Here is a 16,477-nt window from a genome sequence, read left to right as displayed (position 1 = left end):
GTTTGTGTCGGACTCGGAAGGAAGAAGAAGGAAATGGTGGATTCAAGCCAAAACCGAAAACGAAAAGTGGATAATGGGCTTGATGAATATAACACTCAGGATCAGTAGTTGTGTCTATAGGTAAGTAGTTGTTTTGTATTGAGAGAGGGTGTTGAATGGAAGTCATCCTTGAACGAGAATACCCACTTATATATAACTTTGTAACTATTGTTTTATAAATATTATGTAGGTATATAATGTGATAGAGAAGAAGAACTCAATTTATTTAAATAAAAGAGTCTTGTTGCATTAAAGTTTACAAATACTTTTTGTTTTTTTTTTCTTCTCTCAAAATATTGTATGTTCTTTTGTTTTCAGATGGATATTGTGTTAATTTTAAGTAGTCTTGTTTTTAAGTATTGAAACTTTAAAGTCAGTGACGAACATAGGCAGTATTGTATTTTTTTTTTAATTTACAATATTTTGCTAAATCCGAATACAATATTTACTCGGGAAGAAACTTTTTATGATTAGAGTTTCTATTGAAGGGTTAATTAATTATCTTGAATGGTTTATTAAAAATCCTCATACGTCATGTGGTTCTTTTTATCAAAAACTGAAATACTGATTTAGTTCTAACCTTGAATATTCTGAATTCTGTGTTGTTTTTAAAAATTCTGTATTTAAGTGGGAAATGGTGGCTTTTCTTAATTTATTCTTTTAAATCTTTTTTGCTAGGATATTAAATTTTAAATAAAAATCGTGTTTAGAGTTATAGGGAGTTTTTTTTGAAATAAAAATGTTAGAAAAATCATTTTATTTTCTTCATCTAAGGATTATGATTTTTAATAACTTTTACCTTCCATCATTTGAATGAAGATACTAATTTTTGACTAAATCAATACCTCACTAGTACCCATGGCTTGATTGTTAGAAGTCCAAAATTCAATACCTGCCTGTGCTATCTAAAGATTCTTCACAGGTATTACCTCTTGCGAGAAATTGAAAAATCCCTCAAGAGTGAATCTTGTTATGAAAGTGCTTTCTCAAATTAGCCGCTCAGATTCAGCACATAAACTATAGAGTCCCTCCATTACTGACATGATTTACACTAGGGAATGGTTGATGGTTGTAAGTCACTAGGACTTGGTTCTCTAATGACTATTTCGCTTACTAATTTATTTGCATTTAATACCTTACAGGATTATTTTGAAACGTAAATTTAAATACAAATAAAAAATACATGAGTTTCAATGCAAGAAATTTGAAGAAATAAGATATCATCTTTCTTAGGATTTTCTAAGAAGAAGTTTCTCTTATTTGATATTTTTTTTTAACTATTACTTTCATGAAGAGTCGATCTTAAAATTGAATATAAATAAAAACCTATTTACGGGTTTTCTACTGTTATCTTCCATGTTCTAGTTCTCTTGGCTGCCCTCTCTAAGGAGACAAAAGCCAAATGGCAATAAATTTATCGTTTCTCGAAATTAGTCGAAATAAAAACAGACAGTACTTCGACAGGCAATAAATTTTCACAAGTGCAATGCACTAAAACGGAATTCCCTCCATACATTTTTCTATACATGAGTGAGAAACATAAGAAGAAACATTACGCCAATATGGTATTAAGTTGAAACTTAAACCAAAGTATACAATCTATGTTGTACGAGTAGGTACATCGACCGCTTGTTAAATTCAAACACAAACCTCTTCCCTTTCTATATACTTCCGGAGAAATTGGTTCGTTTGGAATAGAATGGCTTGATATTCTCGACCAATACTCCGGAAGTGAAAAAGTGAAAATTATCGCTCTTCGTCGAGGACTATAGGACAGTGTTCTTTGTATGCAAAAAGAATACAAAATAGAAGCATTTTTAAAAGGATAACTTGCTTCTAACACGAAGGACGAAACGTACATCAAAGAATGTTCAAACTTAAAATGCACTGATCCAATAAAAAATCCCCACCAATTGAACTTTTAAAACTGTGAAAACGACAAAGCTAAAAAAATAAAAACAAAATAATATAATTTAGCCATACGGCCAATGACTTACCCAAAGTTTGGCTAAGGACTGTCCGTCCATCCTCTCCATGGCAGGCATTGCGCGCATCGAATGGATTTGTAAATTGTACGAATGCATATCCCTTGTGCATTGAGATTCCTGCAATTGAACAAACAAGAACCACTTTACTATAGGTACAAAACTCGTATAAAATAGTCAAATGGGTCAACATAAGCGATATGTACATTTATATGTTCAATGAAAATATGTTTTAATCGCATTAAGAGACCAAATCAGGTGAAATGAAAAAAACAAAAAGTATAAGGACGAAAAAGGATTTCTGGATTATGACAAGCACATAACATACCTGCCAATCGGCCATATATCTGGAACATACGTTCAACATCCGTTTTCGAGCACTGGAACGTATTCAAGTTGCCAACGAATACCCGTGAATTAACCGCCTGTGGGTCCTGTGAGTTGGTCTGGTTCGATAGCTTTGACATCTTCATATTGGCAGGATAGTGGACAGAAAAAAAAATGTATAACCAAGGCAAGGCGATGAGGAACGGGAACGTTGGAATGATTTATCCGTTCCTTATTGAAATTCCACTAGCGCAATCGATTTGCTGCTGATGATGTCGTAGCGATACGATACCATACGATATAATGCCGATACGATGATATCCTTATGCGGTTAGTGGTTACTGGTTTAAGGATTAAATGTTCCTCGGCTTGACAACTTGACAAGAACAACGGTTATAACTACCAACTACCACTACGACGTCGACGATGACGATGACAATGATGACAGCTTGCTTGTTGACTGCTGCGTCGATATTATTACGACGATAAGGAGATCCTAGCTTCGGACAGGACACAGCAGATTATCCTGAAAAAAAGAGAAAAATATAAATAAGACCAAAGATGAAAAGTGAATAAGAACACAGAACAAGCGAGCTTGAACAACAACGAACAAAAAAAAAGGAAATGGAAAAGTATTTAGTGAACCCGCATCCACAGTTGGATTTTCTCTTATTTTGCACTCGCTCAGTTGATGGACAGACAAAAACCAAACCAACCAAAAAAAAGATATAAAACGTCCTGAAATGGGATGGCATGCTATGGAAATATCCATCATTATTCGGAATGAAATCTGCGAGTTTTTCTGCTTTAAGTCGGATTAAGAAGACTGGAAAACAACAAAACGCACCCAACCTAGAGATCCCAGAGAATACACACAGACATAATAGAAAAGGAGTGTATACTTCATATAATCGCCGCAAAATACGCCATACCGATTGTTCTCTGTACTTTGCACAGTGCATAAACTGTTTTTGTATAGGCTCACGTTGGGCGCCATTTTCACTGTCCAACTAAATCGTTTTTTTTTTATATTGAATGATGTGGAGCATCAGCAGAGCAATTGAAATAAGCGCCCAGGACTCTATGGAAATTTATTGTTATTATTATTATTATTTTATTTTGCTTTTTCTTCTTGTTCTGTATTTTAGTCTGTGTTTGTGTTCGTGGGTTTGAGTGTTAAGCGAGCATTGTTGTGATATTGAAGTTGAAAATGATGAATTCCATTCAACTTTAGTATTACTTCATTTCATAAAATAAAAATTGTTTTTCTTGTTCGTTTTCAATTTCATTTTTTTTTTATTTTTGTGTTTATTTATTTATTTTCTTTTTTTAAATGTGGGTAAATAAAGCTTTAAATAAATTAATCGAAATTTTAATCGTTTTTTTAAAGAATTTTTTTCAATCAAAATTATAATATTTATGCGATGAGGAGTGAAATTTAATTTTCCATTACATTAAACGGGAATTTGTTGGGATTTTTTTTTTGTTGATTTCATATATAAATTAAATGCAAAAACAGAAGGGTGTGATGGAAATCATTATTATTTTATGGTTGAGAACGAAAAGAGGAGAGGATACTTAAAGTATTTTTGTTGTTTTTTCTGTAAAAGATGAATTAGTTTTGTTCAAAGTTTTTTTATTGAGCCTCTTTTTTAAAAAGTTGTGGAATTTTGTAGAGTTCATATTATAGAGAAGTTTCCAATCCTGAATTGAGTTTATATAACATAAACTGTAGGTCCCATTCATCCCTAACAACATTTCATTACTCGCACAATGGTTGACAGTTGGAAATCACTGGGCCCTAGTTCTCAACGGGCTGCTGCGCCACCTATGTTTTTTTTAATTTAAAGAAGTGCAATATTTTTGCTTAAAACAAGAGACTTTGTTCGTTAGATAATCTAGAAAAAAATCAATTTTTCATACTTTTCTTAAAAGTTTTTATTTCTTAAGAAACTTGCAAATTGGATTCTTCTTAAAATAAAAAAAGTCATGATATAGAATACGTCTTTTTTGAAGTCTTTTTTTTGTTCTCAAGATATTTGAGTCGAAAATCATTTTTTTTTTTCAATTTGTATTATTTTTTTTTGTTTAGGTTTTTATTTTTTGTAAGAAAACTGTCAATTCGATTTTTCTCAAAATTTTTCGAAATTTTTAAAACAATATTTTTTAAAATTAGTTGGAATCCATGATCTAAAATTTTGTAAGAGATATTTGAGTCAAAAATCAATTTTTACCAACTTCGAGTAATGTTTTTTTTTTAGTTTTTTTTTTTTTAAGAAAACAAAAACTGTCAATTCGATTTTTTTCAAAATTTTACTAGATGTTAAAAACGTTATTTTCCGTTGCACAAAATTGTTTTGGAGATAAAATCATTTTGATTTATAAGAAAACCGTTAATTGGATTTTTTTCAAAAATATACTTGTTTGGTACCATGTTACAGTATATTATATATAATTTAAGTCAACGCTCTAGCGTTTTTGGTTCGTAAGATATTTAGGGTTAACTAAATTGTTCACCTTTTTTGAAACTGCTATGGTAAAAAAAACACTGCAATTTTCTTGAGAACCCTTTCTGCATCTTTTTGCCTTATTATCTGTATAACAAAATTAATTTGAAGTCGATATTTCTTCTGGTTTTTGAGCTATGGACGACGAAAAAAACGTCGCGAACCTACGTACACACGTACACACAGACATCTTTCTAAAAACCTTTTATTTCGACTCTAGGGACCTGAGAACGTCGAGAAATGTCAAAATGTTTAATTTGACAAATCGGACCCATTACAATAACTTCCTATGGGAAGTTAAAAATACACTAACTGAATCTCATACCTTTGCTTGCTTGCTGATGGCTCTCCACTCTTCATTTATGCAGACGGGACCAAAAATCACCCAAAGAATTTTTCCCTCGAAAAATACTAAGACGCTGTCATCTTTCTTTGAAAGAGTCCAGGCCTCGAAGCCATAAATGAGAACCGGGATGATGAGTGTCTTATAGGTGGTGATTTTAGATGCTAGAGAAAGGACTTTACTATTTAATTGCCTTCTTAGACCGAACAAGCAGCGATTTGCAAGAGTTTTTCTTCATTTGATTTCAGCACTGGTGTCGTTGTCTGTCCATGGTAACGTTTTGTCCAAGACGTCGTCGTTCAATGTACTTTTTTAATGACAGCATATATTTTACTTATTCTTGCCCACATTGACCACTAAAGCCATCTTCTCAACGCTTAAAAAATCTCCACTGTCGTCACGCTTTGATCTTCCAATTATATCAAAATCATCAATATTTTTACTGGTACGAAAAAGGGTATATCCTGAACACAGGCAACTCTAAAAACTATATGGATCATGGTTCAGTGGACTTTAAAACGTTAAAAAATGTTACAATTTTCAATTTGACAAATCGTCTGATTTAATAATTTAAAATATAGAATGTTTAAAAAAATAAACAATTTCGAGACCAAATTCTACGAAATACAAAAATATAAAAAGTTAAACATAATTGAAAATAAATATTGGACTTGAATATCTTTAGTTGACAGTGATTTAAGTCTTATTTTATTTTATACAATAAAATCACAAACAATTGGTAAATTTTTCAAAAAATCCCATCGAAAATTTTAAAATTGCATGTCATTTTTTAAAACAAGGACGAGGCATATTGAAAACTTTATCATAAAATGTATACGTTTTATTTTCAATTTTCTTATAAGAAATCTACTAAAGTTTCAACATCCCCTAATATCGCTGCAAAGTATACAGCTTAACATTGGTTTCTGTATTTTTGCTGTCAACTAAGTTTCAATATTAAAGTCCTTGCCTTAAATACTTTTTTAAGCGCCTATACAAAAATTCCTGATTTTTTTTTAACAAAACAAATCCAATCCAATAATTTCAAATTAATATTCTTGTCATTTTTGATTATGATTTATGAATATTTTATACTATTCTAGGACTGGGACTGGGACAGTTTTCAAGGAATATGAGATAGAGTTTTGTTTGTGTCTCTTTTGCATTCTACATCCGTATTTGCATTCATTGCCATATTAAAGGCATTGTTCTTGCCTATTCAATATATAAGTATGTTTGTAACACCAATACAATACAAAGTATGTATATTTATTGTCCTTGTAAATGATACGTGCTCTCATTGTTCGTCCTATTGAATCCTTTAGCCCTTCAGTTATTATTGTTGTTGAGTGTTTTGTTCAGAGACAAAAAAAAATTATAAAATGTCTCTTACAATATTCCACTCTTTGATATATCCTCTTTTTTTTCGTTTTTGTTTTAGAAAGGGTTGTTTTAAAGTTAAAAAACAACAAACAAATGAATTTGAAATACAACAAAAAAAAAAACATTTTTCCAAATCATTACGTAAACAAAGAACATTAATGTGAAAATGTTGGTTTTGAGGACATCCAAAGCACGGGCATATCTTTCGTATACAATGCATGTTGGAGTTTTAAAAGATTATATATATATTTATATTATAATGACTTTTAAACAATAAGTTACCGTTAATTTCTTTTGTATGTTTGAGAGCACGTTTATGCAAATAAGTCCTTTTATTTGCTTCCTTCACCCCCACACACGACACACGACAGCACACAGTACAGCAACACACGCCCGTACACTCCAACACTCAAAATGAAACGACACTTAACTTATTACATTTCCATAATTTTTGGATATTAATATTTTGTATCTGAAGCCTGCAGTTAGCAGAAAGCATAAGGCAAAAGTTCCGCCAAAGGACTCCTTCCAAATACTCACACACAGCAGCCCTTAAAGGGGGACCAACCACATGGCGAGTAAAATTATATTTACCGTGGCACTCCTCGAATACCGGAGCTACTTTTGTAAAAGTACTTCTGTGTGCAGTTAGAATTAATTAATCCAAATCAACCCTGCTACCAGGGGGCATATATGGATGGATGAACCAAACATTTTTGTGGTTTCTTTAAATAGAAGAAGGAGAAAAGAGAAAGAGGACCGAATTTATGCGTTATACAATCGAGAGAAAAGAAATCGAATCGAAAAGCCATTAGGATGCGATTATTCTATTTCCAAACTATACAAAAGGGTTTGAGATGGAGGATTTCATGGGGTTGTATGGGGGTTTTATGCTAGACATAAGACAGCCACTTAATTTAACTCAATTCAGGAAAACAAAACAAAAAAACAAGTGAAACCGAGACTTATTTAGTGCGGTGGTGTAAATACTGTCAACTACCAGGTTGGCATCAAGAAGCCATATATAAAACTCATTTCGCAGAGTTTGTGGAGGTGGAATATGTGTAGGGAGAGCTTCAGAGAAAGAACTGAATTAATTAGATTATCGAGATACAATGTGGCAATTTTTATGGGATATTTTGTATCGAATAACAAATGGCAGCGAATAATTAATGACCATTCGAATGTCACATCAGCTACGAGTATATACAAAAGAGCAAAGCCAGAAAAGGACAGAATTAAGAGCTATGTATATGGAAAAAGTAAAGCCATTTATTGACTTTTTGGACGTGCACTTGACATGTTATGTACCTATTCGATATTGAAGGCTGTTTGTTTTAACATTTCTCTACTCTATAAGAGAAAATCAAATCAGTAGATAAACTGCAGGAAAATATTAGGGAAATACATTTTTTTCAGAATTAAGGTGATTTTTCAAAATTGTTAGCGTCCACTTTTTGTTGAGGTTATCAGCATGAAAATAGTGGATACAATGCAAGTCAAATCGAAAGAAATTGTTTGCTTTTAAAAAGTTAAAAAAATTAACACCGAAAACCGATATACTTGTTTCTAAAACTGTATTTTACCCTATTTCTGGAACATAGCTGATTAAACTTTAAATCATAAAGAATAATTTCCTTGCATATCAAATATGTCACAGCAAAAATTATTCGCACAGAAAGTATATTCAAAAGTAGAATCAATTTCTACAAGAAACAGCTGGGATTTTCAAGTGAATTCCCATTAAATGAATTAACAAAATAAAGTTATTTATAGTTTTTGTTTTAATATCATAAATTGTAAAGAATTGAAAAAAGAAATCTTGAATCGAATTTTTTAAACTGTCGGTTTTATCTTTTTTTTTAGGTTTTTTTAGATGTCCGAAACTTCATTTTTCGTAGTTACTATAAAGTTATACTGAAGTAAAGGCATTTTTATTAAAACTACTAGCTGACCCGGCCACGCGTTGCTGTGGAACTTTTTTTGTTATAAGTTGTAAACTATTGAAGGGAAACGATAGGAGAACATCAGACATGGGTACCACCATGCCGTTTTACATATGTGCCATTTGTAAAAGAAAACATGGCGACATTCATAACAACAAAGATGGAATCGTTAAAGCATTCCAGGTATGTCTACTATGTATATCCATTAAGTATCGATTGATTTAAAAGACATCAGATTGCCTGGTAACAACTGTTATACCTGGAAGTTAATTTCGTCAACATCAACATTTTTGGCTGTCAAAAAAGCCCAATGACTGAAATATAACTTGAATCAATTAATATTTTTTTTAAGAATGTCTAACTATTGTTCGAAAATTGCTAACACCTACAATTGAAAAAGTAAAATTCACTTTATTTCGTTTACCACAAAATAAATTTAACTTATATGTACTTATGCCTCAGCAACATGTAGTGGTTATGCTATTAAATTGAAGCTTTAATGAAACGTTTGGAAGTTTGACAAAGCGCCATCTATTCAATAATGACTTAATCCTTAAAAATTCTTCAGGAACTTTAACTGGTCACTATGCTTCCTCGTAAGTGACATGGATTCCAGCGCATATATGATAACAAATTTAATTCTTTGTGGAATGAGTCAAATGAAAAGAGTGGAATCTATTAAACCCAAAGAGAAATCATGGTTTGATTCGAGCTGTAAAGAGGTTATTTGGTTCAGAGATGTAAATTTTCGACTGAGGAAAACCGGAATAAGTTCAAATAAGCTGGAAAGACCTGTAGTGGTCATATTCGCCGAACTAAATTTTTGCATGATCAGAAATTAAAGCAAAAAATACTACAATGCCTCAAAGGTTGTAAAAATTTCTGATCATTTGTAAAAAACGTACGAAACACCACGTCATCCTCGGTTCAAATGCTTGTCCACAATGACACTCCCTATGTAAGCTTGATTGATAAAGCCAATTTGCTTGCAGCGCAGTTTGCTGTTAATTCGAAGCTACCGGAAAGTGTCATGAGTCCTCCTGTTCTTGAGAGCGTCTATGGGACGAATCTTCTTTCGCAATCGTGCAGTCACAAGAGTACTGAAAGACCTTGACATACACAAATCCGCTGGTCCGGATAGTATTCCCCCTATTGTTCTGAAGAGGTGTTCTTCAACGCTGGCAAAACCACTGCGTAAGCTTTTCCATCTTTCCTACTCTACAGGTCTCTTTGCGGGTGGATGGAAAATAGCATTTGTCCAGCCAGTTCCAAAAACAGGCGCATCATCCTCTCCCTCTAACTATCGTCATGGAAACGGTGATTAATTCTTAGTTTAAGAAATATCTTGAAGAACGGAGCCTTCTTAATGACCAACAGTATGGCTTTCGTAGCAATAGGTCCACTGGTGATCTCATGGTTCAACTCACCGAACAGTGGAAAAAATTTGTACATCGTTTTGGAGAAAGTAAAATTATTGCACTTGATATTTCAAAAGCATTTGATAGAGTTTGGTACCAAGCTCTCTTATCAATAATGTGTGCTTTTGGTATTGATGAATCTCTTCTTCGTTGGATTAGAAATTACCTTAAATGCTGGTGTCTCCCAGGGCTCCCTTTTTCTCAGAGTCTCTTCCTATTATTCATAATTTATCTCTTGTCTGTCAATTCTAATCCATTAGACTGTTTCGCCGACGACAGTACCCTCAGCTTTTCATATTCGTTTCTAGATGCACATCCTTGTCCTTCGGATGTGGAACTTCAACGGCAGCGTATGATGAGCTCATTAAATTCTGATCTTGACAGCATTGTCCAATGGGTAATCAAAAACCGTGTGGAATTTAATGCTTCGAAAACTGAATGCTGTCTCCTGTCATTAAAGCGTAACATACCCCCCTAACATAATGCCGCTTTCTATGAGTGGCACTTGCATCCAGGAAACCAATTAACTATCAGTACTCGGAATGTGTGTATTACAGATCACCTCATATGGAATGATCACATATTCGATATCGCCAAAAATGCTGCCAGGTGCTTAGGATTTCTCCAACGATGCAAGGAATTTTGCACCCCCTCTGATCTGGTTATAATCTACAAAGCTTGCATCCTTCCAAAGCTTGAATATAATTCAAATATCTAGACAGGTGCCCCTAAAACAAGTTTATATCTCTTGGATAGAATTCAAAAAAGGCCTTTAAAAATTATAGGCGACAGAACTATAATCGAGACATTTACATCGCTAGAAAACCGCCGCAATGTTTCATGCCTTTTGTTGTTTTATCGATATTTTCACAAACAATTTTATGTCCAATTAGCTAGCTGCATTCCACCCCTTAAACTTTTCAGCCGAACGGGATAAACAGTATCCTATGTTCGTCTCTTGGCTCTAAGCTAACTACCCACCAATTTTAGCCATATCAGTACAGCCGTTCTTGAGTTATAAATAGTGTAACTAACACAACTTTCTTTTATATATACAGATAAGATTAAGATATATCACAGCAACCCTAAAACATCTAGGAACTCAAAATTTTAATAATTTTCTAGAAGAATCTGCTGTGATTTTTAAGTGAGTTTCTATTAAATGAATTCGCAAAATAAAGTTTTTATATTTTTTGCTTTAAGCTAAAAAACGGTAGAAAATCTTGTCTCGAGTTTAACAACTGTCTGTTTCATTTTGCTTAAAGTTTTTCCATAGTCAAAAACTTAATAAACTTAAACAACTATACTGAAGTTACCCATTTTTTGTTGATAAAGTATAAATAAAAACAGGTATTGTATTTTTATAAAGTTCTTTCTCTCCACTGGATCTTGAGAGCCGATAAAAGAAAGTATCTTGAACTTACGGTCGTACTAAAGTACAGACGTACTAACGCACGAATAGACACCTATCTAAGAATATTTGATTTTGATTTTAGGTACTTTGAAACGTTGAGAAATGTAAATATGCGTATTTTTAATTTGACAAACGGGACATGCTGTAGGAAGTTACTTAGATTGCTGAATGTCTTCACTGCCAATTTCTTGCGTTTTTCATTTTAAAAATTATCAATAATTTTTTTAAATGAAACTAAAAATAAATTAATGCCTGAACAAAGTCTTGTCAGATCTTTCAATATTGTCACATCACATAACACAAACATCTTGTTTTCAACGTAAAATTATTTGTTCAGATGGTTGGAAGATTTTTTCCTAATATCTTACAATTTAATTTCATTCTGCTTCCAAGCAAAAGGTTTAATATAAGACGATGAACAAATTTTCAACAATTTCTGACGTTCGCTTTACAATGGCTGACAAGTAAAGATCTGACAATATTGCGTAAAATCTCCCAATCGTCTGTACTAAGCTTTACATTTTCTTAATCATCAAGAGGTAACAATATAAAACTCTTAAACGTCAAAATCAGGGATCTCAACAGAGTCAAATATAAACCACCATCTCAAAATTTAAAGTTAAGTGGTTAAATTAAAATTCAATACCCAGTTGTATAAAGTTTTTTTTTTGCGTTCCTTTCAAATTACCAAACGAAAAATACACACTTGGAACGCATCTTAAGACATTAGGAACGTACCTATTGATAAAACAATATCAATGATATGAACTGTCAAAATCTTCCATTCCCAATGTATTGTAAAACTTTTCATAACCTTGAACAACGAGACAAAAGTCTACAAGAAAAAACCACCAACAAAACTATATTCACACCATCAAAATAATTTAACAACAATAATAACGAACCAATAAAGACCTACCATTGTCGACCATCATCATCATTGCCATCGCATCATCATTACCATGATGGCAATAACTGTGAAACCACAAAATTGTCACATACCGGCAATAATTTGCGAAATTCATTTGGAAATTCACTAAAAATATTTGTCTGTCAGGCAAAATTCCAGCATTATTCTTTTCTGACCTTCTACAACCCCCCTTCAGTCGTCGCGTCGTTGTCGCTCTCATATAAAAATTGACATAACAACCCTTAACTCTATGTGGGTAGGTATATTATTCATCTCTAGCCATTTATATAGCCAAGTTAAACCGAAACCTAGCCAAGCCAAGCCAGACGACAAGGATGTCGCTGGACTTTATGATATTTATTGCTCAATTTCACTTCAACACAAGTTCATGCTTATAATATTTATATTTTTTTATGTGGCTTTTGTTATTATTGTTATTGTTGTTGTTTTTGATATATGTACCTACCTCTATGTACACATAGGTATACTATTTATAGACAATAAAAAGTTGCAAAAACCTGTTACAATCATAACAATGATAATTGCTGGAATTAATTATTTGCACAATTCCACTATTGCCACGATTGCCAGACAATAAATCATTGCCAAAAGGATTTTCTCATGATGCTGATGCTGATGATGATGATGCAGTCATGCGTCTGTGCGTCCATGTCGGTCGTTTGGTCAGTCTATAGAGTTGGCTTTCCAACTTTGCCCTTGTCCCTATCTCATCCCACAAAAACAAAAAAAACACACCGGTCAACAATCAGATACTATTTGGAGGGTAAATCGCAGTCGTGCGTAGATTGGGGTTGATATAGTTAACATAATACTCATCACGGATCGGCTTGTCCCATCATCCCACAAGCTATAGCCGTAATATACAGTTACACCGACGCGACGTAGCTAGCGGACATTTTAACTTTTTAAATGGCCAACGGACCGGACGGACGAGACGCCCAATTCCGGAAATGAAATTTATAATTTCATTGTGTTGATGATGATGGTAAGAGGAGGAGGAGAAGGAGTGTGAGAAGTGCGACTTTGTTATATGATTTGTTTGTTTGACTGTTTTTGTTGTTGTTGTTTTTGTTGTTGGACGAAATGTTATGTGTGGCTTATACTCTGAAGCTGGAGGTATGGTTCCGTGAAAGCGTAAACGTTTAACCTCAATCGATCCACTTATCAACACAATTTGCATTGGTGTCTCTTTAGGGCATCAGCGCGTCACGCCATCCATTCCATGGCATGCTATGCCATTCCACGCCACGCCATGCTACGCCAGCAGCATCACGGTTTATCACCTTACCATTTTTGTTGTTTAATGGAATGTGAGGGCATTTAATATATTTGTGTACAAACACGGTTGATGGGTTTGTTTGTGGGATACGCGCATTTCGTTCATTTAACCTCTGACTGAAATTTTCTAGTAATTTTTGAGGGTGAGCCTGCACTAGGCAAACGGTACTATAAAACAATACAAATAGGGTATGGGTATTACATTTTGGTGAATCACAATGGTTGACGGAGGTTTTCAGTTGCAATTATACTCGTAGAGCAGGTGTAACTATGGTTGCATCAGCATCAATAGAAGATTTGATTTGTTGTTGAAAATATCAATTTCAGTTACAAATATTTGCTACAATATTTCGAATGCATTGTAGACGCATATAAGTAATGTATTTTTGAGCACATATAATATCAAGTAAAAGTACTTAAAAGATCTCTAGGCCGTAGTGATTTTTGAGAACAAAGTTTCTGTAAAAACTAAATAAATAAAATTTCAGAAAGTTTTTTTTTTTAAAACACTAAAGTTGAAAAACAAATACAGTTCAGAACAACAGTTTTCTTATTAAGTTGTGTCTTCTAGTTTGTTGAAAATCTAATTTCTCTTTGACATAATTGTATGATTTAAAAGAAAGCTTTAAAATACAAACATACGAAGGTATCTGGGTGAAAAAACCTAAATGCAAAGGGGATGTTTCTTTTTAACACAGAATCTTACTTCAGTCAAGACGAAGAATACGATACGATGGTTTCATTTAATAATTTCAATTTACATGTTTTCATATTAAGTAAAAGTAACAAGTAATTTATTCCACATTCCACCTCTTCTCATGATTTCTAGGCTACTTAAAGCCCCATTGCTTCTTATAACACCTTAATGTGTCTGTATAAGTCCTTAAATGGTAACATCTTTCAAAATTACATAAAATAAAAATGAGAAAAAGAACAACATTTTATTCAAGTTACCCTACGTACTTAAAGCCATATACTTAGGTACGTTATGTACCCACAACATTTATAGTCTTATGAAAAGCCAGAAGTTCTAGTATGAGGTATGAAATGAATTAACAGTCTGCGAACACATTCAATTGCGATTTGGGTTAACAGGATGAAATTAAATGGATCGGCATATTGTGTATAATGGAGCGTTGATGTGTGTCTGTATCGTTTTTAAGGACTTTAAGGAATATTTAGAAAGTGCTTAACAGGAAAAACAAGTTGAAAAAAATGGTAATAAAACCAAACATATAGCTACACACAACTTGACTTGTGTGTACGAGAATAAGGATGCAAAATACAAGAGTATGAATGTCCCACAGGATGAATTAACTTATGTCCCGTACGGCTGTTGCGCTATTCTACATCTATCTACACTGTTGGTTGCCTGGATGATGGCCCCTAGCCTAGCCTGGCTGGCTTGATATGGTACTATAGGAAATACACATTTTGCAAAAGATATAACTCCCTTTCTTCGATAAAAGGATGCCGGATGCCATAAATATGCCCGCCGCACATATGGTAAATATTGTCTTAACCTAAAAGTTAGTACCATTTCAATGCAAAACTGCAGAAAAGAGAGAGAGTGTCCTGAATTTTCGTTCATTTTGTTGCCTTTATTTTTTTTTTCTCCATCACAACGAAGAACGCGGTAAAACGTAAGATACGTACGTTTGCACGAGGATGCTCTGTTTTGTATGTATTTTTGTGGCGTGTGCTTTGAATTTCACTTTTTAGTTTAGTTAAGTTCTTGTGGAATTCTCTCCAAAGGACGATGGTTTTTCAATCCTTTTTTTGATGAAAATTCTAAGGAAAAATTGTACCAATACGGAGTATTTTTTAAGGTGAATAAGTTGGGGGAGTTCTGAAAGTTTACACTTTGCATCAAATCATAGAATTGTAGGATTCCAACTAATATAGGATTTTCTTGTTTCGTGTCGTAGTGTAGTTTTAACTCAATACTAGTACTATAGATATGTAGTTATTATTTTCAATGGAAAACTGGAGAAATAGTGACACAGCATTTAATGTGGACAAATAAAGAAGAAATGGCCCAAATACATTTTATTATTTGTATTTCAACATTTGTTCATCTGGAACGTAGTTTAGTAAAAATAGTAAAGTGGAACAAAGTTATTATTTTATAGAAACTTGATGATGTAACCAAATAGTCTGTTTTAAAATAGTAGCTTTACTTTTAGATTTAAAAATATACCTTTAAAATAAGTTAATGTTCAAAAGTTTAAATATCATGTAATTTGCAAGAAAAACTTTTTTTTTAACTTCACATAGGAAGTTATTGTAATCGGTCCGATTTGTCGCATTGGAAATGTTGAAATTTCTCGAAGTTTCAAGGTCCAGAGAATCGAAATAAAAGATTTTTAGAAAGATGTCTTTGCATGCGTGTGTATAGGCACGTCTGTACATTCGTTTTTTCGTCGTTCAGGAACCAGTATCGACTTCAAATAAATTGTGTTATACAGAGCATTGTGCAGAAAGCACTGCCAAAAACTGAGTGGCTGGTTTTTTTAACCAGTAACTTAAAGAACCCAAAACATCTCACAAACAAATTACGCAAGGGACTTGAATAAAATTTTAAATTATATATTGTAACGTGATACCAAACTAATTTATTTTTAGAAAATTGCAATTAACGGTTTTTTATAAATAAAAAAAAACTGAAAAAAAATATTTGTCACCTCGAATATTTTATGAACAAAAAATGATTTTATCTCCAAAATAATTTTGTACATAGAACAATAATGTTCTTGACATCTGGGGAAAAATCGAATACTATTTTCTTACAAAAGATAAAAACTTAAAAAAAAAAAAACTTTACTAAAAGTTGGTAAACATTGACTTTCGGCTCAAATATCTTTTCCAAAATTTGAGATTATAGCTTCCAACTAATTTAAGCTTAT

At 32.9% G+C, this 16,477-nt stretch overlaps 1 protein-coding gene across 3 annotated transcripts in view; it reads right to left on the bottom strand.

The window, feature by feature from the left end:
* The window catches only part of LOC129944342 (putative mediator of RNA polymerase II transcription subunit 26), a 94,242-nt gene that overhangs the window by 22,629 nt on the left and 55,136 nt on the right, over positions 1-16,477 (bottom strand). For 2 of the 3 annotated variants that reach the window (XM_056053700.1, XM_056053702.1), the window contains 2 exons: positions 2,353-2,877; positions 2,037-2,144 (listed from right to left, as the gene is read on the bottom strand). In XM_056053700.1, the coding sequence (XP_055909675.1) occupies positions 2,037-2,144; positions 2,353-2,497 (253 nt within the window). In that variant the 5' untranslated portion in view covers positions 2,498-2,877. Of the gene's footprint in view, positions 1-2,036; positions 2,145-2,352; positions 2,878-6,866; positions 7,190-16,477 lie in introns of those variants that run through there. The other variant, XM_056053701.1, reaches the window with a different exon arrangement.

The sequence above is a fragment of the Eupeodes corollae genome, chromosome 2 (assembly GCF_945859685.1).
Source record: "Eupeodes corollae chromosome 2, idEupCoro1.1, whole genome shotgun sequence".
Lineage (NCBI taxonomy): Eukaryota > Metazoa > Arthropoda > Insecta > Diptera > Syrphidae > Eupeodes > Eupeodes corollae.
Note: the sequence above shows the minus strand (reverse complement) of the source record. Positions and strands in the feature narration are given on the sequence as shown.